Source organism: Pelecanus crispus, chromosome W, assembly GCF_030463565.1.
Source record: "Pelecanus crispus isolate bPelCri1 chromosome W, bPelCri1.pri, whole genome shotgun sequence".
NCBI lineage: Eukaryota > Metazoa > Chordata > Aves > Pelecaniformes > Pelecanidae > Pelecanus > Pelecanus crispus.
The window spans coordinates 1,836,210-1,861,045 of NC_134675.1; the positions used below are offsets into that span (position 1 = coordinate 1,836,210).

Sequence of the window (24,836 nt, forward strand, 5' to 3'; positions counted from 1 at the left end):
AGTGAAAACTTTCATACAGAGGTTTCTAAATCTCTGCCACTCCAAAGTATCTTTTGAGTTTGATTTCTGACATCTGAGCACTCTACTAAGCACTGAGAATCTGAAGCCTTTGCACCATCAGTCAGGAGATTTGACATTTGTATGAAGGAAGAACTAAATGGCTTTTTCCAGTTTGTCCTGGTTTCGGCTGGGATAGAGTTAATTTTCTTCCTAGTAGCAGGCACAGTGCTGTGGTTTGGATTTAGGATGAGAAGAATGTTGATCACACACTGATGGTTTAGTTGTTGCTCAGTACTGCTTATGCCAGTCAAGGACTTTTCAGCTTCGCATGCTCTGCCAGGGGCACAAGAAGCTGGGAGGGGGCCCAGCCAGAATAGTTGATCCCAACTGCCCCAAGGGCTATTCCATACCATATGACGTCATGCTCAGTATAGAAACTGGGGGGGGGGTTGGCCGGGGAGCAGCGATCGCTGCTTGGGAACTGGCTGGGTATCGGTCGGCGGGTGGTGAGCAATTGCACTGTGCATCACTTGCTTTGGATATTCTTTTATCATTATTATTACTTTATCTTCCTCTGCTGTCCTATTAAACTGCCTTTATCTCAACCCGTGGGTTTTACTCCCCCCCCCAATTCTCTCCCCCATCCCACCAGGGTGGGGGGGAGGATGAACAAGCGGCTGTGTGGTGCTTAGTTGCCGACTGAGGTTAAACTACAACACAGTTACATCAACACCTGGGTTCTTGTGTCAGGAAGCCGAAGTCCTACTAGACCTCCACATACTAGAACAGTAGAAGCAAGGAGAATAGGGATTGCTTTGGTGATACCAACAAGGGAACCGAATATTAAGTTTCCAAGTACAGCTGCTGCTTTGCATAGTGCATTCAAAAAGCCAAAGCCTGTTGCCCTAGAAGAGAAAACAGAATAAAGTTAAAAATGGGTGAAAGAGTAAAGCCTTGGAGACAAACCCTCTATGGGAATAAATCAGTATAGCCCCAATATCTTAATTTATGCCAACAAGGATTCTGCACCTTTTCTTTATAATGTGAAATCAAAGCTCAGCTGCTACAGCATTTTATTAAGGCAAATTCATTCTATTGCCTCAGGGACCAAAATGTGAAATGAATGACTGAATAGGTAACTTTGTACCTCTGCACTAGAACAAAGGACTTGCAAATGGAAATTCAGTAACATTTAAAGTGTTGGATTGGGAGACAGGAGGTGGGGAATCTTTTGAGAGCTACTTTGTGATTTGGGAAGGAAGTAATCAGAATAAAAAGATGTACTGGGGTACCGAATAGAAATGGATTTCTTACAGGTGGCATACATGTTCAACCAGTGCTTTCTCAAAAGGCTAATTAGACCTCCAACAATAATGAATGGCTGTCTCTTAGGGGTAAAGAGAATGGGGCATAATAAACTGCTTGGTGCAGAAGAGATATCTGAGAAACTTCAGAGAAAAGGGAAAGGAAATAGATTGCCAACAGAAAGTATGACACTGGCAACTCAGGGGCTTTTGCATTGCAGAGGCGTGATTTTAGTAATCTGGATTTAGTATTTTAGATATTTGGTAACTTCTGTGTAGATGTATTATGAAAATGGTAGTTTGCATAAATTGTGTTTTGACATGACTGTATGATTCATAGTTGTAGGAATAACCTTGTCCTAACAAAAGTGTCTTAAAAATAGCTGTACAATAGTAGAATCTCTAACATTTCTCAAATCTCTTAGAAGTGAGAGAAGGACTATGCGAGCTCACACTGTGCTCACTGGGATAAAATAATAAGAATCAGGAGGATAGAAACTTCTTTTCAGAACAAAATGTTTCTTTCTTGTTAATATTAAGTACTGCCATTAGAAGGAAAAAGCCCCCAGTCTAAACAGCAGGGATTAACAGAAATACTAATGGACTGAGTGACTAAAGAGAGCCTTAGTTATTGTACTGAGGTACATGTGAGGGAAAGGAAGAAGTCCTGTGCTCAGATGCGGCCTGAATTCCTAAGTAAGTTTGAGGAACTTCTACTGGAGATCCTAAAGAGCAGCCCAGAGAATCAACTTGAAGTAAGCAGACTTGATCCCAACTGAGATCAAGGATATAAACTCTCAAGGTTCTTCACAGAACTATTTTTTGATTCTGAAAACAGCAAACTATGGTATCAAGGGAGAAGAGATCCTCTCCCTCAAGCAACCAATGGACATGTCCACAGCCCAGAGTGTCACTTGTTCACCTACACTGCTTTTCTGCAAATCTGGTCACTGGATCTCAATAGTGTTGATCAGTCAGGCCCTTCAGTGTCCTACATCCAAGTTTTATAGCGGGGGAGAGGTAAAAGCTTCTGTCTAGTACGGTTGATGGGGATATAGGTGTTTTCAGCACTGTCCATGCCCTGACTGTATCTAACATGCTGTGCTTCAGAATTATACCAGTCCTGGTATATTTGAGGACCTTGCACCAAAAGAATGATGAAGGTAGATCTAGATCCTGGCATATTTCTAAAGGGCTCTAGTTTGCTCTAAGAAGCTGAACTGTAGTTAACCCACAGAGTCAACTTCAGAATCTGAACAAGATTCAGAAATGTGCTAATATGAAGTAATGGTACTTCGACTGTCAAATTCTTGAATCAGTTAACAATGTTTGCAGGACAGAATTAAGTCATGGAACAGACTAGTTAATATACCTTCAAAAAAGTCTTTTTTCCCTGTTAATGTTAAATATTCAGTTGTCCATGGTTGTAGACCAAAGTCAACCCTCTGTCTAAAACATTTCTTATGGAAGTAAAACCATAAGAGTTGATACTTACTGTTCCAGTGTCAGCTCTATGTATTACATGCTTTTTCTGACCCCAGGACAAGACACAAGTTAGTCTCTTTTGCTGGGTGATTATAACCATAATATATTTATTAGAACTTTGGCTATGTCTCTTGCAATGGACAGCAGTGTTTCAGTCTCTTTAAAATACCTGAGATTTAGCAAAGTAATTATGATTTTTCCTGAAGGAATTGTAGTTCCTCTTTTTTTAAAACATGGTACCCATCCAGATATTGCACGACAAGAAATATCAGTGATATCTAAGGAAGGAGAGAAAGATCATTTGGATGGCCCAGCAGGAACTACCCAGAAACACTGGTTGAAAAAAAACAAGCAGAAGAGACTCATATACGCTTCCTGAATGGTCAAAGCCCTTAATTGCTTGTTTTTTTCTAAATTTGATTAAACTTGCAGTACTTACATAATAATTAGTGCCTAAAAAGCTAAATATGCACATCCTGGAGGTGACCATCTTCAAAGTGACATGCTCTGCTACCCGACAGTGCAGACCAGCAAGGGCTGCCTGAGAGCACACTGCTGAGAGCAGCAGATTAGGAAACTTTGCAAGTGTTGCTTGTGAAGCTTTTCTGACAAAGAAACATTTGCAGCAGTTCCTTGAAAATTCCTTCCTCAGAGAAGGAATGAGCAAGTTTTAGGAAGACTTTTGGAGAAATCAGTCCAAAGGAGGAATGGAAGATGCACTGAAGGAAGCAGCAAAGAGCCACCCTACTGGAGTAATCTTTCAAAGCCTATGAGAAGAAGATCAAGTCTCTACCACAGAAACATCTGTACTACAAGGGCAGATAAAGCAGAGCATCAGAAGAATACCTGGAGGAAGCTGACCAGAATGGGAAGAAGCTCCTGACATGGAAGGAGCTCCAGACTGATGCATCTTCTAGGGTGAACAAGAGCGCAGGTAGGAAGGAGGAGCAGGAAGAAGAAAGTCTGTTTGACAGCCAGCTGAATGTGAGCCAGCAGTGTGCCTGGGTGGCCAAGAAGGCCAACAGCATCCTGGCTTGTATCAGGAATAGTGTGGCCAGCAGGAGCAGGGAAGTGACTTTCCCCCTGTACTCGGCACTGGTGAGGCCACACCTTGAATACTGTGTCCAGTTTTGGGCCCCTCAATACAAGAAGGACATTGAGGTGCTGGAGCATGTTCAGAGAAGGGCAACGAAGCTGGTGAAGGGTCTAGAGAACAAGTCTTATGAGGAGCAGCTGAGGGAACTGGGGTTGTTTAGTCTGGAGAAAAGGAAGCTGAGGAGAGACCTTATCGCTCTCTACAACTACCTGAAAGGAGGTTGTAGCAAGGTGGGTGTCAGTCTCTTTTCCCAAGTAAAAAGCAAAAGGATAAGAGGAAACCACCTCAAGTTGTGCCAGGGGAGGTTTAGACTGGATATTAGGAAACATTTCTTGATGGAAAGGGTAGTCAAGCATTGGAACAGGCTGCCCAGGGAAGTGGTTGATTCACCATCCCTGGAAGTATTTAAAAGACATGTTAGACATGGTGCTTAGGGACATGGTTTAGTGGTGGACTTGGCAGTGTTAGGTTAAAGGTTGGACTTGATGATCTTAAGAGTCTTTTCCAACTTAAATGATTCTATGAAAATGGACTTTATCCCAAACAGGTAGGAAAAGGTTAAAGACAACACAGCTAGCCTGGAAAACAGAATCTATCTGATAGGGTAATAACAGGCTGCAGCTATTTTGAACAAGTCAGGGAAGGGAGGAGAGGAAGAGTCAGATCTGTTCCAATTTCAGCCTTGTTTACACACAGAAAGTATTTCTAAAGTTGTAGTGGTTACTGGTTGTGATCAATGTCTGCACATGTAAATACGATTTCTTTGACTGCTAGTACTGATGCAAAACCAAACTTGCTCCCAAATAACAGTAACAGAAAAAACACCCCAGTATTCACATAGAGAAAACAGATACTTAGTCATCAACAGCCTCAGAGAGATACCAGAACTCCTCAAGGAATATATAGAGCTAGCTAATGCAAATTTGGATAGATACAGGTAGGAAATCTTTGGAAAGGCAATAGTACAAAACATATGTGGATACTTTACTTATATTCAGTGTTGTTTTATACTACATTAGAAGAGTAAGCTGTTTCACAGATGCTATTTGCTTATACCAACTAGTTATAACGGGTCTGAATATATTTTTCTGAGCAATTTGGACCATTTATTTTCATGTGCTGGGCTCTACAGATAGCACATTCAGGGCTGCCACTGTGATCTAGATCTATTATAGGTTATCTAACCCAAGATTGCCTTATTAAGGTTTAAAGTAATTTTGTAATACAGTATCTCTTATATCTGAGCAAAATTAAGGTAATTTGTTGGCACTGAAAAAACAGTTCTGTTTTACAAAAACAGACTTATTCAATTTTTCCAATTGTAAGGGGTCATTATTAGACTAATCCCATTAATGTTATAAAATTATAAACAAAGAAGAGTAAGACAAAGTAAGCCCATTTTTATTGCCCTTGGCTGTCCTGATGATACAAAATGAACAACCCAGAAGTTGTTCAATCTTTTGATCTTAAGCAGTTTTCAGGCATGTGCTTTTGCCTAAAATATGCACATCATCGGCAGGAACAGTAAGATTTTTATAGGCTTAAGTAAAATGTTGTTGTGGCCTGTACCTGAAAAGGATTGTCACTGTTCAACCTTCTGCCTTCATATCTTTCAATTTTAATACTGTGTTTGAATGTGAATTTGTTGTGCACTAATACTGAGAACAAAGTCATGGAGCAAACTGTTGAGCTCTAGGGATAGCAAATTCAGACTTGTTGGTTTATAAACATCTTTCTTATAACAGTGTTTGTGATTCAAATCAGCTAAAATCTGTATTAATTCACACCTTCATAAGTCATTCTACTGAATCCAAGGAGTAAAAATAGCCATGCAATATATATGCTGCAATACAAATACATATACGAGCACAGTTTTCTCTTGCAGTACAAATACAGTCTTTGCTACCGTGTTTCAGGAAAGTGCTAGAATGTATGAAAAGTCTGCAAATAATCAAAGATATGTGATGTGTCATCTCAGCATCATGAATGAATTAAGTGAAAAGAATCCAAAGGCATAAGGCCATTACTATATACACCAATTTCCATTATGTTGATCAGTTATTGGGTAAAGCACTGACACAAAAATGTCTTTTTGACTCCATGAACAATCCTCATTACTGGCCAAGGGAGTTTGGTAGCAAGAATCCCTTGTCCAGCTAGAGAATGTCAACAAATCCTTCAAGCACATCAGTAAGACAATGCTGATGAATCAATTTGGGCTTGCCTTAAGAAAAAAAGTTACAGATTTTAGCACTAATAGAAGAAAAATGCAGAAGTCCTATAAAAGTGTCAGGTCTGAGAGAAAGCTGGATGTTAGAGAAAAGGAATTTTCCCAAATGTATTTTACTTCTGGTGCTGGGAAAGCTGTGACAAATTAAAATGCTTAGCTTCCTTTCACCAAAGCCCCACATAACAAATAGCAAGAATCCAAACAGTTAAAAATAGAGGGATTATCCAAGCTTTTAGATTAAAAGGGCTTGTTTCCTGGTTGCCACATATGCTCCTTCTTAGACCAGGTACTTATATTCCTACATAAAATATTTCAGGCCCACTTTTCCATTGTTGATAGTCAGAGCACCTAACAACTTCATTGTCCTGCAATGGAGTGCTACTGAATGTGTAGCACAGATATTTCATAACCTTCTTGCCAGAGCTAGTGCCAAGCCTATCCAGCATTTTACAAAAGACTCTGAATCCCATTTTTGTGGATATTGATAATATGCAAAGGCTATGAAAACAGTTTCTGAATGTGCTATGGACAATTTTCTAACATCCAGACATTTTCAGATATTTTAAAAAAATGAGTACACAGATGCATATTATAGCCTGGCCAATTACAGCACTCAGTGTGCAAGTAAAACTGTGGAATTTGCCTTCCTGCCCTGGCCTACTGCCTAAGGAATTGCATATGTTCAGCATTTCATACCTTAAAAACACCAACATGAAATTTCAGCAAAATGCAGTTGAACCACATCCACAAGAAGGCAGTAGAAAATAGCTGTCAGGAAGTCTACTGTAAGTTCATGACTGCTGTTATGACTCAAAAGAATGGAAAACTTCTCTTCTGACAGCCACAACAATAAAAAGCTAGACTTAAGGTACCCCATGAGTAATGTTTATTACTCTGAGGACAAATTCTCAGGGCTCAAGAAGAGGAGCAAAAGATAAATATAATGAACTAAAGATAGGTGCCATTTCTTAATTATGACCAAACCCTTATGAACTTATTTCAGAGGTATTAAAAAAAGGCAAACCAGGATGACTTCATTTTATAGCACACCTTGAATTCTAAATATTCCTGGCCAAGATTCAAACCCAGATGTCTGGCAGCTATAGTAAAACTGATGAATTGTTGGTTATGACACAATCTGACCTTGATTTACTCTGTGGGAGATACAAGATGACAACCTATTTCTATTCCACTTTCTGTTTAGGTTTGGCTTATTTGTTGTATCCACTCCTTGACAAGAGTCTTGGCTTATAAAGTTGGTACTTCCCAAGTTAGTTCACAAGAAGATATTTATCATTTATGTGAAAGTAACAATTGCCTTTTAAAGTAATAAAAATTTCCTAAATGTTACTTCTTCAGAGAATTTTAACTCTTCCATTCATATTTGTATTACAGGCAGAGCTAGGAAATTGTGCAATGTTATTGCAAGCCCCTTGGGCACACACATTACAATGCGTTCTATAATTACCTCATCGCGTAATATTTTTTTCTGCATCACTCTGCCAATGTGCAGAACAAAGAGAGCTTGAGGGATAAAACATGCATGTAGTGAAGGAAACTTGGTTTCCCTCATCTGTTGCAAAAGTCGAAAGGTGCACCGTGAATAAGGTTGGGGACTGCCAGATGAGAAAGCACAGTCTCATGTTTAAGGTACTTGAGTGCAGTCAGGAGAAAGGATACAATCCCTGCTCCTGCCACAGAGTTCCTATATGATGCTAGCAAGTCATTCAAAGCTAACTAAATGGTCATTAAGTATGCATTTCACATTTTCTGTGTGCTCAGCTTAGCACCTTCAGGTTTGTGTTGCTGACTTGCTGAGCACTTATAGCTGCAGTGGAAGTTATACTTTCAGCTCATTCCCTCTTCTAATATGCTCAGTGACTGGGATCATAGGTACCACGTGTCAAATTGGGCACCTAAAGTAATTTTTAAAAATATCTTTTTCCTCTGTGCCTCAATTTCTACATCACCTTCTTTCAAAGTAGTGTTCTGAAAATACAGAAGGTTTATGAAAGAGTAGGAAATCACTCTAGGAGCACTCAGAAATGTTTGCAAGATGTTTAATAACTCTCCTTCAGAGCAGAGCTTCCATGGCTATGGAATAGTTTGGTTTGGCTTTCAAGAGGGTCACGACCAACCAAAGACTTTTCAGAACCAGCTGACTGCTGAGCAATCCAGGATAGCACAGGCCATTAAGACGAGACAAAAGACGAGACAAAAGACGAGACAAAAGACGAGACAAAAGACGAGACAAAAGACGAGACAAAAGACGAGACAAAAGACGAGACAAAAGACGAGACAAAAGACGTTCTTTACATTGTGGAGCTCGATTACTTTACTTGCTTATTGGAAATTAGCTAGTCATCATGGGTGTCCTTTAAAATTTGTGTATTGAAAAGTAAAAAAAATGTAAATAATATTAAATGATTATTTGTTACCACCATGCGTATCATCTGGAAGACAGAAACCTACCTATGACTAGCATTGGTAACATATCATCACCTTTTAACATAACTTCTTCATCTACCTGAGAACCATTTGAAATCTATACAGTCTCTAACATCTCTTATTTTAGCAGTTGTGCAAATCAACTGAGGTTTTATAAAGAATATGCAGACAAAAGCTATGCTACAATGGCATAAGTTTTGAAAGTACTTATCAAGAATTTAGGACAAACTACTTAATTACCTCAAATCCAGGCATAAGTAAATTAAAATGTAAATACGTAAGTGAGTTTGAATGCATACAGAATCCAAATCTGTTAAGATTTTGAAGCAACCCTAACTCTGCCCTGCAGGCAGCTGATGAAAAGGAAACAAATGTGTCCCGTGTATCATATACCCTGCACATATCCAAATTGCTCACCACACCCCTACCTGGCAAAAAGATAGTATGATCCATAAATAACATGGAGTGCAATTTATGAAACACCTTTTGTACTATCCTGCACAACACTGGCAAAGCCCCAATGGTTTGGCAACTGGCTGGTTTCCATGAGGATTTGTGCAGGAGGAAAAGGAGAGGCTGGCCAGACTGGTCTCTTGTGCATGGTAGCGTGAACTAGCCTCCTTCCACACACATTTCTTCCAGCCCAACCTCCAGCTGCACTTTGCTACTGGTTTGTGGTCATTTCACTGGTTGGGAGTAAGGAAAAAGTACATATTGGAATAGTAAAATGGTGACACAGTGAGCGAAATTGTTGTGCCTAGATCACCTTTTGAGGGAAAACTGGAAGCCAGTTTCAGGACCAGATTAATTCTGGATGCAGCTTTAAAGTGAAAGTGGAGCACATCATCTTAAGTATGAAGGACCTTGTATGCAAAAAACAGATCAGGCAGCTTTGTTTACCATATATGCCTGGAAAGGCTGTTCAGCCCTACAGCTACTTGCAGAACCTGGATATTCCCAGCAAACTGTGGCAAGTCATGCCAGGCTATGGAGATCAGAGGAGTCTTAGAAGGAAAGACAGGACCATCAGAGGTGGGTAATGGTGGCTGTTAAATTATAGCTGGTCTGGACAAAAAAAAAAATCAGAGAAAAAACTGTGGGAAACAGCCTATTTGAGTCCCTGAAGGTATTAATTTTCAAATAGTTCTATGAAACATGAAGAAGCTTTGCCCCAATCTAAAAAAAACATGTATAGGAAGAGACTTCTAGAATTGCTTGTTTCCTTATAACCCAACTGGCAAAAACTGGCAGTGATGGAACCAGAACTTTTGGGAAAAAAACTCTCATCTTCAGTATATGTCAGCAATGTCTTTCCTGACAAAGGTAGATTTGGCCTATCAGCCTTTTTATATTGATAATATAAAATGACAAGTTTTCTATCTGAGTTGTTGCAAAAAAAACCCCCCAACAACTCAGCTGCAAGTAAATTTGAGGTGGAATTCAATACAGCTATTATTGCACACAAAAGCTTTTTAAAAAAGGAAAATGGGGAAAAAATTTGCTACAATCCCAAAGCTAGTAGAAACTTAAAAACAACTGTTACCTACAAAATTTAGATGCCCTAGAATAGATATCAGTTACATTCTTTTTATAATTTCTAGTAATGATGATAATTTTTTCTTCCGTTAACATCAATGGCTTTTTCAATTATTTTTCTTTATTTCATTTTAAGAAAATATTTGTGCCTACTATGTTCAGGAATGTCAAGAAGATAGCTATTTCTAAAGGATATTTATTAGAATTATATCATAGAGTTTGGCTGAAGTAATAATTCTTGCCAGAAGAGCAGTTTCCTGAGGTGTAATAAAAACAGTAGTGCTTAATATTAAAGCTTAGTGCTTTGGATTCATAAGTAGCCTAGTATGGTTATTTGATACAACCACAGCAATGGAGATCTATTTCTTGTGTAAAGAAGCATATATTTTTTTAAATGCCAAAGAAAATAAAAGAGAGAAACCAGTCTACAGTCTTCCTCTCCTAATGGAAAATACTAAAGCCAGTTGCACCTGTGTCCAAAAACTTAGACTTGCCAGCAAGGCATCATGCATTTATAAACTGGAAATTTTTTCACCATATTTGAAACTTCTAGTGAATGCCATAATGAATAGCACTGTGATAAGAGAAAGGACACGCCGTCCCTTGGCAGGAATCCGGGCAATTTTTACACAGAATTTTTTCTAAGGGGGGGGGATCCCAGTCTATTCAAGAAAATATGGCTTTTATATTTTTACACTTGACATACAATGGCATATGACTCGACTGTTCTTCCTTCAGTCCATTCAGTGACATAAGATCAGCATTAAAGAGTATCCTATATCTCAAAAAAACCCCCGATGTAATCTAGCAGCAATGCTTGCAGGACATGAAAACTGTCCTGAGCTTTTCTGCAAGAGTCTTGAAGTGTCAGGAGCAGCGCCTGAGACATTTTTGTATCTGCTTAATGATGAGTACATACAGACTCCTAGCGACCCTACATACAAATTCATAGCAGACGGATTAACAGCTCAGCATGGTTTAAGCCCACAATTTCTTCCAGAAGATGCTGTTCAGCTCCAGAGAGTGATTTGTTATTATCATCCCCACTATTTCACAGCCAACAGACAAATGCAGCTATATTGCTATTTTAGACCAACTATTGCCATCATAGCTAGTTGCACTAGGGGAAACCCAGAAATATTCCATTACTGTTTTCAGAAATACTACTCATTAGCTGTGTTTTATGAGAGTAGCAGTTAGACCTTCTTTTTTTTTTTTTTTTTTTTATATGAAACTACATTTGTGGTATTTTCCTGATTAGGTGATATTTGATGCGAAATACATACCAAATAGCTCAAAAAATAATCTTTTTGATTATTCCCCCCCCTTGTTATTCATAAGACAAGCTATTCGTTCAGCCCACTCAGAACATCACTACCACTGTAAAGCTCAGATTTAACCATTTCTGCTAGTACATAGAGATAGAGTCAGTAAGGTTAACAGAGATGTATCTGCACACACCTTCTGTCTGTAGGATATAGCTCCACAGTAATGACATCAAGAGAGTTCCATGCTGAGATGGTGAGACCGTTGTAGAGGCACAGCATACCTATCATCATGGATTCACTGGTCCCAAACCACAGGAAAAAACAGCTTATGCCAGAAAGAACCATGGAACCACCTAGGTATGAGACAGATGAAATGAACACCAGGTGGAGCTGTATTTAAAGAACAGTCTGTGTTTGTTGTGTCAAATGTTTCTATTCACACAGTGTAGCTAAATAACTTACCCATGTATTTGAGTTAAAAACTAAAGAGACATCCTCTGCTGGTAAGACCAGTCAGGCAGACAAACATTATAAGGGGCTCAGGGGAAAAAAACATAACTCCTCAAACATTAGTATATATAATAAAGTATTAAGCTGGAACCCTCTCTGAACTCCCAAAGCAATCTACCTGGGGAAAACTCCTGTTCTTCTTCATTCATCATCTTCTTCAATCACATAAAATCATTTATATATTGTAGTAATAAAAACACTGAGTGGGAACTGCATTTTTATAGAGATATCCTCCTAGAAAATGAACTACTGCATTGTTATTGAAGTAAAATGAAAACAGATTTGTGATTGCAGATAATCCACAGTAGATATCTTTCAGCTGTGTTACTTTGCAGATAGATAACAGGTAAAGGACTGCTGACTCTTCCTAGGAGCTGTTTCACAAACTCAGGGTTACCTGTATACATCTTGCTTTCCTTTCAGCTAGAGCAAAGACAAGACAATGGTTAGCACTCTCCAAAAATCTTATCCCAAATGCCTAAATTGCAGTCTTGTAATATCAGTGTGGAAGAGCAATGACTGATAACATGGCATAGTAGAACTGGTTACAGACCCCTTTGTTCCTAGAGTTTTGTCCTGGTTTCAGCTGGGATAGAGTTAATTTTCTTCCTAGCAGCAGGCATAGTGCTGTGTTTTGGATTTAGTAGGAGAAGAATGTTGATAACATGCTGATGTTTTTAGTTGTTGCTGAGTACTGCTTATGCTAGTCAAGGACTTTTTCAGCTTCCCATGCTCTGCCAGGCGCACAAGAAACTGGGAGGGGGCACAGCCAGAATAGTTGATCCAAACTGACCAAAGGGCTATTCCATACCATATGGCGTCATGCTCAGTATATAAACTGGGGGGGGTTGGCCGGGGAGCAGCGACCGCTGCTCGGGAACTGTCTGGGTATCGGTTGTCGGGTGGTGAGCAATTGCATTGTGCATCACTTGCTTTGTATATTATTATTACTGTTATTATTATTATATTGTTGTTATTATTATTTTACTTTATTTTATTTTAATTATTAAACTATTCTTATCTCAACCCAGGAGTGTTTCTCACTCTTACTCCTCCGATTCTCTCCCCCATCCCATCGGGGTAGGGGGAGTGAGCGAGCGGCTGCGTGGTGCTTAGTTGCTGGCTGGGGCTAAACCACGACAAGTTTCTAAATTGGGTTTTTTTTAAAACTGCACTTAGAATACCACGTAAATGAAGTATCTGTAGAAGGAATGTTCTGCATCTCTCTGAACCAAATCCTTTAAAAAGAGAACATGTTACTTTATCAGGAGAGCTTTAGGTGTTGGTGGTGTTCTCTGTTTTAAAGTGAAGCCCCTACCTAGCATTGTTAACCGTCCAATTCTATCCATCAGGAGAGCGGACACAATATTCCCTGGTAACACTGCCAAAGTTCCCAGGAAATTAACAAAGTAGATCCAGTAGGCACTGTAGTCATCATTGAAAGAAATCTGGCATCCTGTCCTGATGTGGAAAAATGTGCAATTTATCAATTTGCTGTCAACAAATTTATGTTGCTCGAGATCTGTGGAAAGAAGAAAAAGAAAGATTTCAGCTAATGACTGACTCCATGTGCAGCTTTTGATTAAAAACGTTTCAAGTTTAGGCAACTTGAATGACAACTAGGAGCTTTCACTGCTTTGTAAAATGGGACTAGTTATCGCTGTTAATTTTGATACCTTTTTTTCTTAATAGAAAAATATGGAAAGCTCATGAAAAAGAGCAACTAAGGCCTGGAATTAGGCAAATTATATTAATGTATTTCAGCTCTGCTTGGACTGTATTTGATTAAGACCTCTCAGCACCAGCTGGTCTTGCATAAAAAGCACTGTATATCTGCAAGTTTCTATCACTTGGTCTTGCTTGGTATCAGATCTATTCCCACACCAGATAGCCTTTCAGATGAGACTGCTGATCATGCCCAATTTGGTTTGACTTCTTTTAAAGGGAAATGTTCCTACAGAATTTAGATTAAACCCATTTTCATTTCTGAGCAGGCTGCTTTGTCTTCAGCTTGAACATGAATGAGTTACTACATGCAACAGTTCAGGCCATTCTTCTTCAAATACAATTTCAGAGATCTCTCCTTATACTTTCCTCTTTCTTTCTGTTCCTCCTGTCAGCCTTTTAACCCTGAATCAAGAATACTTTCCTTCCAGGCAAAGCAAGCTGGGCACTGCTTGTTCTGAAACATAACTCTCTTACTATTATGATTGCTGGAGTTACAGGAAAGCGATAAGTGCTGCATCTTTCCAACAAGCTTAGTTGGCCATATTCTATTTTCACTTACATTGTATTAAACTGAAAAAAATGAGTCCTCTGTTTAAACATATGAAAATACACATTCCTATTTTTGGTAGAATACTTAGTATACGGGGAATGATTATAGATAAGGTAGTTTGAATCCTGAACTCAGATCCCCATGCCACAGCAAGCAGAATAGAACAATGTATTTCACCAGTCCCATTTAGACCAAATAAAAATACACCTAGTTAAAGCTATCAGTAAAGCAGTAAACATATTTTCTCCTCTCCAGACTGAATCTCTTTAGAGATTATTAAAATCAAAGAGATGTTTATTATCTGAGCCAATGTTAGGCCGGTGGTATCTCTAATGGGGTATGATCCTTTCTCTTTTCTGGTATTACATTACTGAGGCCTGTTGCTTTTTATAGCTTTTTATTCCCTACAAGAAGGCTTCTTGTATGCCCTATTAGAAATCCAGAAATTATAAACAGTCCAAAATAGTAAGATGAGAACATGCAGCTAAACAATGGGTGTTCAGGGTTTTTTCTTGTAATACCTGTGTTGTAGAAGGTGGTGTTCACAAAAGTACAGTTCCTGAAGTATGTGTTCAGTGAAGTAATGTCTTCAAACACACAGTTCTTAAAAAGGGAATCTTCAAATGTTACTGATTTAAATTTCATCATAATAAACCTGTTCAATACAAATAATTTCTGTCAGTCTACCTTCATAGGTTAGAAAGAGCAACAGTTCAAGCTGACAGAGCTACACAGGTCTAAAAAAATCTCAGCCCCAGAAACAGTGATTCCTTAAAGGCGTTCTGGAAACATAAATAACAATTAGCTGATTCTAGAATACTATAGTTCAGAAGAAGCACTAATAGGACAAATAGCTCCACATAGCTGCCGGCCATAACCAGTAATACAATTTCTTTGATAGTATTACAGTTATTACTTCTCCTTAATCATCAACGAAAACCAATGTCATGACATTCACGGAATAGCTTTGTAAAATCACTATTACTTGTAATTTGACATTACAGTTGGAAATTGGGAGCTCAGGCTCTAGAAACCCAGTCTCTTGGAACAAACAAGCACCTGTGGGTACCAACAAGCTGGAAAGAAAGAATTTTTGAAAGAACCTTTATTTCTCCAGATGAACACACTGGGCACCATGTCAGACTCAAATCCAAAACACACTGGTCCAAGTGTTTAAAAATGGTTTCACAAAATGGTTTAACACGAACACAACAATTACATTGGCAGTTATACAGCTAGGTATCTAACTGGAAGTATGTGTTTGTTACTCCTATGTCTGTGGATGCAATTGCAATTACTGTGTACAGAAAACATGCACAAACAAATTGTCAGTAGCTTTTCTTATTTCTAAACATCCTCCTTCCTACTGACTCTCATTTAACTCCTAGGTCTCTGATCATGACTGTAAACCAAGTCATTCATAGAAAAAGTCAAGGACAAAGTATATTACTAGCAGTAACTTTCTACCTCAACATTACTAGGCTAAAACAATGCTGTAAGCCTTTTCTAGTATATTCATATCAACTAACATTATGCTAACAAAAAAAAAAAAGACAAATGTAGCAATATATCATTATTTTTGTGATGTCTTTTATTTCACATGAGGGTGTGGAAAAAGCTACAACTAAAAAAGGGCAGTTTTGCTGGCAGACTTCTCCCAAAGTGGCAACACTTTGAAAAGCAGTGCTTTAATAGTTATATGGCAGTAAGAACTGTTAAAATGGCAAAGCCTTCTGAACACAGACCTGGCTCTACTCTAATTAAAGCTGGTGTGTCTAGCTAAGTATTTTTCTTATAACAAGGCTAATAGTAGGAATAGGAATACACAAAATATGCTACCTACGAAATAGTAGGAATTAAACTCACCAATGAAGTTGTTGGAATCACATCTTTATGAGAAAGGAGAGCAAAAGCTAATTGTGTTTATCACAGGAAAAGGCTTATTAGCTAATGAATTCTCTTTGTGTATTGGTCAGAAAAATAGTGTTTTCAGCCCATTAGTTTTAGTTACTATATAATTTCTCATTTATGAAAGACTGATTAAAATCAGGCTGGTGTTCAGCGTCAACTAATTATGATTTTTCATATAGCACTTTCCATTTTAAAATGTAGCTTAATTCCAGAGGAGAACAAAGAGAATTTATCAGTTAGATTAGTCAGTTGGAACAGAAATGACAGACTATATGTCCTACATTCTTCTGATGCACTTTTTACCTTCGGACAGGAAACATCTTGTGACTATACTAAAATTGGTGTTGCAATGATTTGAATTCAAACCCAACAGAAATGTAATGAAGTAAAAACTATTGATGGATCTTCTAGTTAAGAAAGAACGTGAAGGAAACACTGAAATTAGGGGTGAGTGGAGCATTGAAACATTTGTGGAGGAAGAGTATCAAAAGAGTTCATACTACTGTGGAAAATGTTTTGTGAATCTCAAAAAACTGTCAGAGGCCTATTAAATTTGGAATCATAGAATCATAGAATCATTTAGGTTGGAAAAGACCTTTAAGATCATCCAGTCCAACCATTAACCTAACATTACCAAGTCCACCACTAAACCCATTGAGGGGAGAGTAATAATTAATTTCATGTTTCCTGGCTTGGTGGCTGGATTATTTTTTAATGAAAGTAAAACTAGGAATCATTAAGGTTGGAAAGTACCTCTACGATCATCAGTCCAACCATCAACCCAACACCACCATGCCCACTAAACCATGTCCCAAAGTGCCACGTCTACCCGTTTTTTGAACACTTCCAGGGATGGTGACTCCACCACCTCTCTGGGCAGCCTGTTATTTTTTTTAAATTTGTACATTTGAAAAAGTAAACTAGTGTTTTAGATGAGATTAGTGTTAGATTTAGTGTTTTACAAGAATTTTCAGTTTAAATTGATAAGATCTCGGTTGACAGAGTGTAAAACAACTAAAACTTAATGACAGTAAATTGTTCTTTGCTTTTAGGAGAACATCTACCTCCTGGAAAGGAACGGAACTGGGAAGCTATGGCAAGTTTAAAAACGAGATAACTGTTCCTTTTTTTCTGCAATGCATAGACTTTTAACTGCATCAAAACTCAAGTTCTTATAAAAAAAAAGCCCTGAATTACCAAAATCATTAATTTTATTCACTTAGATATACATTTTCCTATGGAAGTAATAATTAGCACCATAACATCCAAGAGACCATTCACATGGTTGTTCTGTATATTTCTTAAGAGAAACCAGATACCTAAAACAGCTGTGTTTAATTTCCCCCTAAGTTATCTAGTTATCTGTAAAGTCTAGAAAGAGCCTTAATATGTACAGATTCAGTTAAAAACCACAAAAGGCATTGCGAACGTGGTGTTTCCCATTTTAGAGCTGTTCATACTTTTTACTGATTTACAGTAATGTTTAGCTTTTATTTTTCTGTGATAAAATCCTAACCTCTCAATGCTCAATGATTTCACAGAAGTGTCTTTCATCAATACAAGAAAAGAACCAGCAACAGAGATGAAAGTACATCCAGCCCCCTACAATATGCTGCACGTTTTGGGTCTGAAAACCTTTGAATCCCACTGTGAAAGGAAGTATCATTAACCTAGGCTTTTCAGACTGTGTTTTGGGAGGGCAAGGAAGCTGGGTTTGCATGGAGGATCCTCACACAGGAAGCACCAGGGCATGTACATGTCCACTTCTCCCCATGCTCCAGTGTACCATTCAAGATCAAGTCATAAGAAATCAAGAAGAGAAATAAATTCCCATGAAAAAGTAACAAACCCATCTATTATTGGTGTGCTGCTTTTGTCTGGGTCAGAGTTAATTTTCTTCCCAGTAGCTAGTATGTGGCTGTGTTTTGGATTTGTGCTGGAAACAGTGTTGGTAACACAGGGATGTTTTAGCTATTGCTGAGCAGGGCTTACACAGAGTCAAGGCCTTTTCTGCTCCTCACCCCACCCCACCAGCGAGCAGGCTGGGGGGCACAAGGAGCTGGGAGGGGACACAGCCGGGACAGCTGACCCCGACTGACCCAAGGGATGTCCCACACCGTATGACGTCATGCTCGGCACATAGAGCTGGGGGAAGAAGGAGGAAGGGGGGACATTCAGAGTGATGGCGTTTGTCTTCCCAAGTCACCGTTACGCGTGCTGGAGCCCTGCTTTCCTGGAGGTGGCTGAACACCTGCCTGCCCATGGGAAGTAGTGAATGAATTCCTTGGTTTGCTTTGCTTGCGTGCACAGATTTTGCTTTACCTACTAAACTGTCTTTATCTCAACCCACAAGTTTTCTCACTTTTGCCCTTCTGATTCTCTCCCCCATCCCACGGTGGGGGAGTGAGCGAGTGGCTGTGTGGTGCTCAGTTGCCAGCTGGGGTTAAACCATGACAATCAGTTAATGAAGAAAAATATTAGATTATTAGGACATGCTTTAAAACATGCATTTATTTATTCTAGCCAAGTCAGGACAATAGGAAATCTCTAAACCTGTCATTGATGTATTCTCCATTGCTGTGAATCTGATTTTCCAGTGTGAAGTTGAAGACAAAATGTGAAACCTCCTCATTGCGGAAATGTTTCACTCGGGACATGTACTCGTCTGACTGCAGATGTTTAATGACATCAGGAAACCAGACAGATAAGCCATAGTAGCTGTGAAAAACAGAAAACACTCAGTTGCCAATCTCACTGGTTTGGAATCCTGTGCAAGGTGAGGACGAACAGCTGCCTTGGCCACTTACATCATGGAGCTGTTGTGCCCCGTATCATGGTCTCCACATAACATGTATAAAGAGCCAATCCAAAGTGGAATTCACTTCTGCACAAAACCAATGTGTCTGGGCCCTGAGAGTACTCCTAGCCCTGACATCCATGCACACCCCCCCAGGGCTCCCCCGCCCTGCCCACAGCCTAGGACCCCATGTCAGCCCCCCCTTGGGGCTGTCATCCCCTGCCCCAGTGACACCACAACAGGGCTGGTCTCCAGCTCCCCACAGACCTGCCCTGCCCTGCCTGGCCATGGGCCCTGCCAAACTGGACCCATCTGCAGGCCCACATCCTGGCCCAGCCTCAGCCCATCCTCAGGGAGGTACCCAATGCCCAGGTGCCCCCGTCTGCCCTGCTCCTGTCTGGGGTGGTGGGACAGGTCCCAGCTGCCAGGCTCTGCCCTGTCAGACACTGGGGAGCCCTTGCAGTGCCCAGACACAAAGAATGGAGTTTTACATAGACTGCAGACCATCAGAGGTACAAAGAAGAAATCTTTTCTAGAGTCTGCTTTAAACTTAAATTAGTTTTAAAAATACAAAAAAACCCCACACAGCACGATAGCCTTTAGATACAAACAGGTGAACTACAGCAGCATGTGCCTGCAATGACAACAGTGGGCTTGGGAACAATGGGTGACAACACCCAGTACATCTTCTAAACCCTGTATGAATGAAGTCTGACCTCCCTGGTTAAAACACATACTTCTTTTCAAGTTAGCACAGGCAGAGTACCAAGCTCACATTTTAAAAATGTGAGCTTGGTACTGTTCCTCTGTGTTTGCTAATTGACTATATAAAAATATTGAAAGATGCTGACCAAAGAAGATGCCAGTTTTCTGAAGCAGATATTCTTGATGAGTCAGGCTTGCAACCAAGAATACACTAACCAATAAATATAACATTTTGTGGAAAGATACTGAATAAAACCTTTCCAAACAAAAAAGATAATCATAGTGACAGAGATTTGCATGCAGATGATTCTTCTGTCTGTCAAAGTCTATCAAAAACAGTTTAGGATCTCAACCACTCTTACCCAAAAGACAGGGTGAACCATACAGCTGTAAGTTTGATCGTATTATCCTTCACTGGGTAGTTGAAGCATCTCATAAACGTCAACCAAATCTGTAAATCATTAGGAAATAAATTTATTTTAAATCGTATTTTGAACAATTTTGTTAAATGATAGAAGCTTTTTGATTCTGATTTGCTTGCTTCTTCGGGGCATCAGAGAGAGCAGATCAGCTCTTCGATACTGAGGTCATAGCTGTACTTCTGATACAAGTATGTTAATCTCCAGCTATAGGCAGGTTGTGCATGTTCTGTGTCTTTCCAGCTTCTTTTCATAGAATCATAGAATGGTTTGGGTTGGAAGGGACCTTTAAAGATCATCTAGTCCAACCCCTCTGCCATGGGCAGGGACATCTTTCACTAGATCAGGTTGCTCAAAGACCTGCCCAGCCTGACCTTGAACATTTCCAGGGTTGGGGCATACAGAACTTCTCTGGGCAACCCATTCCAGTGTTTCACCACCCTCATCGTAAAAAATTTCTTCCTAATGTCCAATCTAAACCTACCCTCTTTCAGTTTAAAACTGTTGCCCCTTGTCCTGTCACTACAGGCCTTGGTAAAAAGTCTGTCCCCATCTTTCTTATAAGCCCCCTTTAAGTATTGAAAGGCTGCAATAAGGTCTCCCTGGAGCCTTCTCTTCTCCAGGCTGAACGACCCCAACTCTCTCAGCCTTTCTTCGTAGGAGAGGTGTTCCAGTCCTCTGACCATTTTTGTGGCCCTCCTCTGGACTTGCTCCAATGGGTCCATGGCTTTCTTGTACTGAGGACTCCAGAGCTGGATGCAGCACTCCAGGTGGGGTCTCACAAGAGCAGAGTAGAGAATCAACTTCCTCAACCTGCTGGCCATGTTTCTTTTTATGCAGCCCAGGATATGGTTGGCTTTCTGGGCTGCAAGCCGGCTCATGTCCAATTTTTCATCCATCAGTGTGGACTGTGTCATTACTTCACCCCTGCTCTGATCACTTCAAACTTTCCTAATCTCTAGGCAGCTTCATTTCACTATCTCAAATAAACCAGAAATCATCAGAAATGTTTCCTTCTCATTTCCCAGTATTACGCTGCTTTAAGTTTAGACAAACTATATTCCATAATTCAACAGGGACACACTCAGAGTCTGATCTCTCACAATCTATCACAGATAGAAATTGGTACTTTAACTATGTGAGGAAAAGCTGGAACTACCCCCAGGTCAGAGATGCTACAGAAGAGCTGACTGAAAATGGTGTGTGTCCCCCCTATATCTCAAGATGATCTCCTCCTTTTGAAGAGAAGAGGCAGTCTGTTCTAGGAGATTTTAGCACACATCATGCAACACTCTGACCCAGGGGCTAGTCCAGTGAGATAACAAGGATGTGAGACAACCAAGCTGCAGCTCCTTTAAAGCTGCTTTAGTAACAAGGTCAAATCATAACATTTCAATATTCAGCTACTCTATTTTTGGACAAATAACTTTAAAAGCAGACACTTTCTGTTGTGTGTGTTTTTTTTTTTATAGGGAAAATGCTATTTTTCCAAGCAAAGCGATTTTGATTGGAAATACATGACAAACCTTGGTTTACAACACTTCATCATAGCTCTGGAGAGCTTTAAGATGCCAGATTTTTAACAGCTGTGAAAAGCTATTTTTGACATTTTTAGTGTTGTTTTTTTTTTTTTTAAATTGATGAGACTTTTCTCAATTTTCATTACAAGGTTCAAAGCTACTGCATAATTTTGGTTTTGCAAAAAAGGATATGGAGCACAGTCCCAGTGATCTTGTATTAAATTCTCTGAAATAGCCCTAAAGTAGTTTTCTGGTAAAACATTCAACATGACTAAAAATACATGCAGATATGATGCCTTATAAAGGTTTTATTGACATTCATTTACACAGTTTATTCATAACTTTACCATTTGTAAGTAATGTGGCCACCTCAAGTTCCTGCTGATAATTTTTTATCTCATCGTGTGTCACCTCTTTCCATAGGTATGTGTTAATATGCATTCCCACTACATATTATATTGTGGTGCTTGGGCATATGGCTGTGTAACTATTAGCCATAAGTTGTGTAAAGGCCAATGCAGCATTTTCCTCCTCAGAAGTCAGAACCAACCTCTGTGATTCACCTGTGCCTCTTCTGGGTCGGGAAACCAGAATCTTACACTGATTCCTGAATCTCCCAGTTGCATGGAAAATGTAGCATTGCAGCTATCACCAGCATGAGCTCAATCAATTCATCCCATTTCTGAACGCTAATTAAAAAAGAGAAAGGTGATTACAGAATGAACAGAGATGTTGTTACTTACACCATATAGTTCTGTGCGAATTCTAACAAAACACCTCTTGTACCAAGTTCCTGTATCACTCTCTATTTCTATGAGCTCGTCTATCTGCTTCAGAGTTTTGATTCTGTTAACCTAGAAATAAAAACAGAACAGCAAATATTTGCATTTTCTTGAATTATTAACTGCCTGTTGAGGTATTAGAAGGTTTTAATAAATCCCATAAACTAAAAATGAGCAGATATTAAACCTGTGTCTACACTAGGAATGCTTTAGAAATATAAAAGAACAGTAGCACACTATAATGCCCGAGTTCATTATGGATGCAACTGTATTGAAAAGCTCTACTTTCAAACCATGCAGGAAATCCATTTCCTCTGAATAAAACAAGCTGTTACTGTCAGGTTTTGCTATAGTGTTGCTGTACATCTATCTAATGCCACAAAGGATAAAACATTGTTTAAACCCTCAGTTAAGCATGTCCAGAGTTTGCTATCAAGTTATTTCTGACTTGCTATCACAACATTGTTGAAACTCTATTGATTAAAGATATAGTATGAAAATAGAAGTATTTGAAATGTCAAGAATTAATAGCTGAATAACATTTTTCTTTTGTTCTTATTTCCTGTAGTGGTAGACAGAGAACTCTTCTTGTTTTTTGGATGTCAACTTTAACTATTCTTTTTAATGAAGAGAGAAAAAGTTATGAGAAATTATCTGGAACCATGCATGTTATTGCTGTTATGAGCAATCATCTACTTCATCTAAAGTGAAATGAGATAGACATCAGGGAAAAATACAGAAAGACCAGTGACAGAGAATATGATGTTGTCTACAATGCTAATTTTCACTTGCACTCTTCTGTGTAGCAGAACAAGAATATGCTATATGGTCTTTTCAGCCACTTCAGGACCTGACAAATTTATACCTTTGTATGGTTTTGTTTTGGCTTCCACTCTGGTCCCAGGATCATAGCAATATCGCAAAAGGCAGTGTATTCATCCACAGTTTATTTAAAAAGATGGCAAATAGAAAGAGAATGGAAAGAAAGTAAATAAAATGGGGAAAGGGACTGACATATAAGGAGGGAGAGAGCAACAGACTGAGTGTTCAATGTTTGGCTGCAATTTCTGAAGGTAGCAATAGTTCATGTTTCTTAACAGAATGAGGACACCACCACCCACAGATGTATCATAGTGGATTACAGGACATCAAGGAATAGCAGTATTGATGGTAAAGCTCTAGTTTTCAGCCCACTGCTTTTACAGATGTACACTGTTTAAGATGCACTAGCAGCCTCATCCTGTGAACAAAAGCAAACAAAAGCCCACTAAACAGTTTTAGCTGTAACCACCTTCATTTCTGAAACACTGCAGCTCACTGTCTTGCCAAACCATGACTATATCAAAAGCCTGTACCCTTCTTGTCATGCTTCTTCCAATAGCAATAATCCTGTCTGCATCATTCAGTTGATTTTAAGCTTTTCTTAAACTGCTTTTATGAAACATTTTGTACAAATACTGAGTTGAGGCCTCCAAGATTATTTAAGACCTCGTACATACAGACATCCTCATGTGCTCTCATGCCACACCTCTGGGCAGAAGGGGCATTCCTTTTGAATCACACCATATAAGCAAGAACAACACTTGTAGGCTGAGGCAGCCTTTTCACTGTCCTGGCCATCTGACTTGTTTGGAGCTGTGAAGGTTGGGGGAATCATATATATCCTAGGACCACTGTATTTGACTGGGGACAAAAAGCCCATGGCTGTGATGGTCCTTTAACATAAGAAAAGTCCTATTGAATCAGGACAATGGTCCATCTGGACCATGCAAATTCAGCTGTCAGTATATGAAGAATTAAAAAAAAAACAAAACATAAAGAATACCTATTTCAATGAAAATGGAATTTCTGTTTAAAAGCAATGCCTAGAAATACGCAATTTTTAAATTTTACAAAATCAAGACATGCTGCAAAGGAAAACATTCGTAGAAAAAATGATTAATTAATACATGGCAATGAAAGAGTGGAGAGAATTTTGGTTTTAGGGATACAAATTTTTTTTTTTTTACTTAAGACATTTAAACCAATTGATCTAATGAATGTATATTTTAAGGACCCAAGAAGGTAATTAAGCATCTACATAAACGTTTAACGTGGGTAGTCCCATAATGGAAGATACTGTCAACTTACTACTGGCTCTGTTAGTGTCACTGCTCTCAGGAGAGATTTTCAAAAGTATTAAGAGCCACTGCCTCCACAAATTTCACAGTCAGTCACTAGAATACATCCATTTTGGAGTTTCTAAATCTAAAACCAACTGTTCATCAGTTGATGCTTTTTCTTTTCTAAAGGTCTGAAGATAAAATCCTCAATAATATGAGCAACAAGAATAAACATGACTTGTGAAAAAAGCTTCTAGGAAAAGATGGCATCAATATAACTAGGAAATTATATCAAGGGAAAGCACACTAAAACTATAGCAGTAATGGAGAAAAAGTTACATCAGCTGCAGAATTAGAAAACACTATCAAACTGTATCTGTTTGATGGAACTAGTGACATGAAGTGGAGGAAAATATTAACACAGTCATAGAATGATACTGGATGA

The 24,836-nt window shown here is 39.0% G+C and overlaps 1 protein-coding gene across 1 annotated transcript in view; it reads right to left on the reverse strand.

The window, feature by feature from the left end:
• Positions 1-721: 721 nt before the first annotated feature.
• The window catches only part of LOC142596485 (synaptic vesicle glycoprotein 2C-like), a 91,880-nt gene continuing 67,765 nt past the window's right edge, over positions 722-24,836 (reverse strand). Inside the window, exons 6-12 of the mRNA XM_075725607.1 lie at positions 22,251-22,361; positions 19,931-20,019; positions 18,620-18,784; positions 14,677-14,810; positions 13,196-13,399; positions 11,561-11,720; positions 722-905 (exon numbers count right to left, since the gene is read on the reverse strand). Coding sequence (XP_075581722.1) covers positions 722-905; positions 11,561-11,720; positions 13,196-13,399; positions 14,677-14,810; positions 18,620-18,784; positions 19,931-20,019; positions 22,251-22,361 — 1,047 coding nt within the window. The remainder of the gene's footprint in view (positions 906-11,560; positions 11,721-13,195; positions 13,400-14,676; positions 14,811-18,619; positions 18,785-19,930; positions 20,020-22,250; positions 22,362-24,836) is intronic.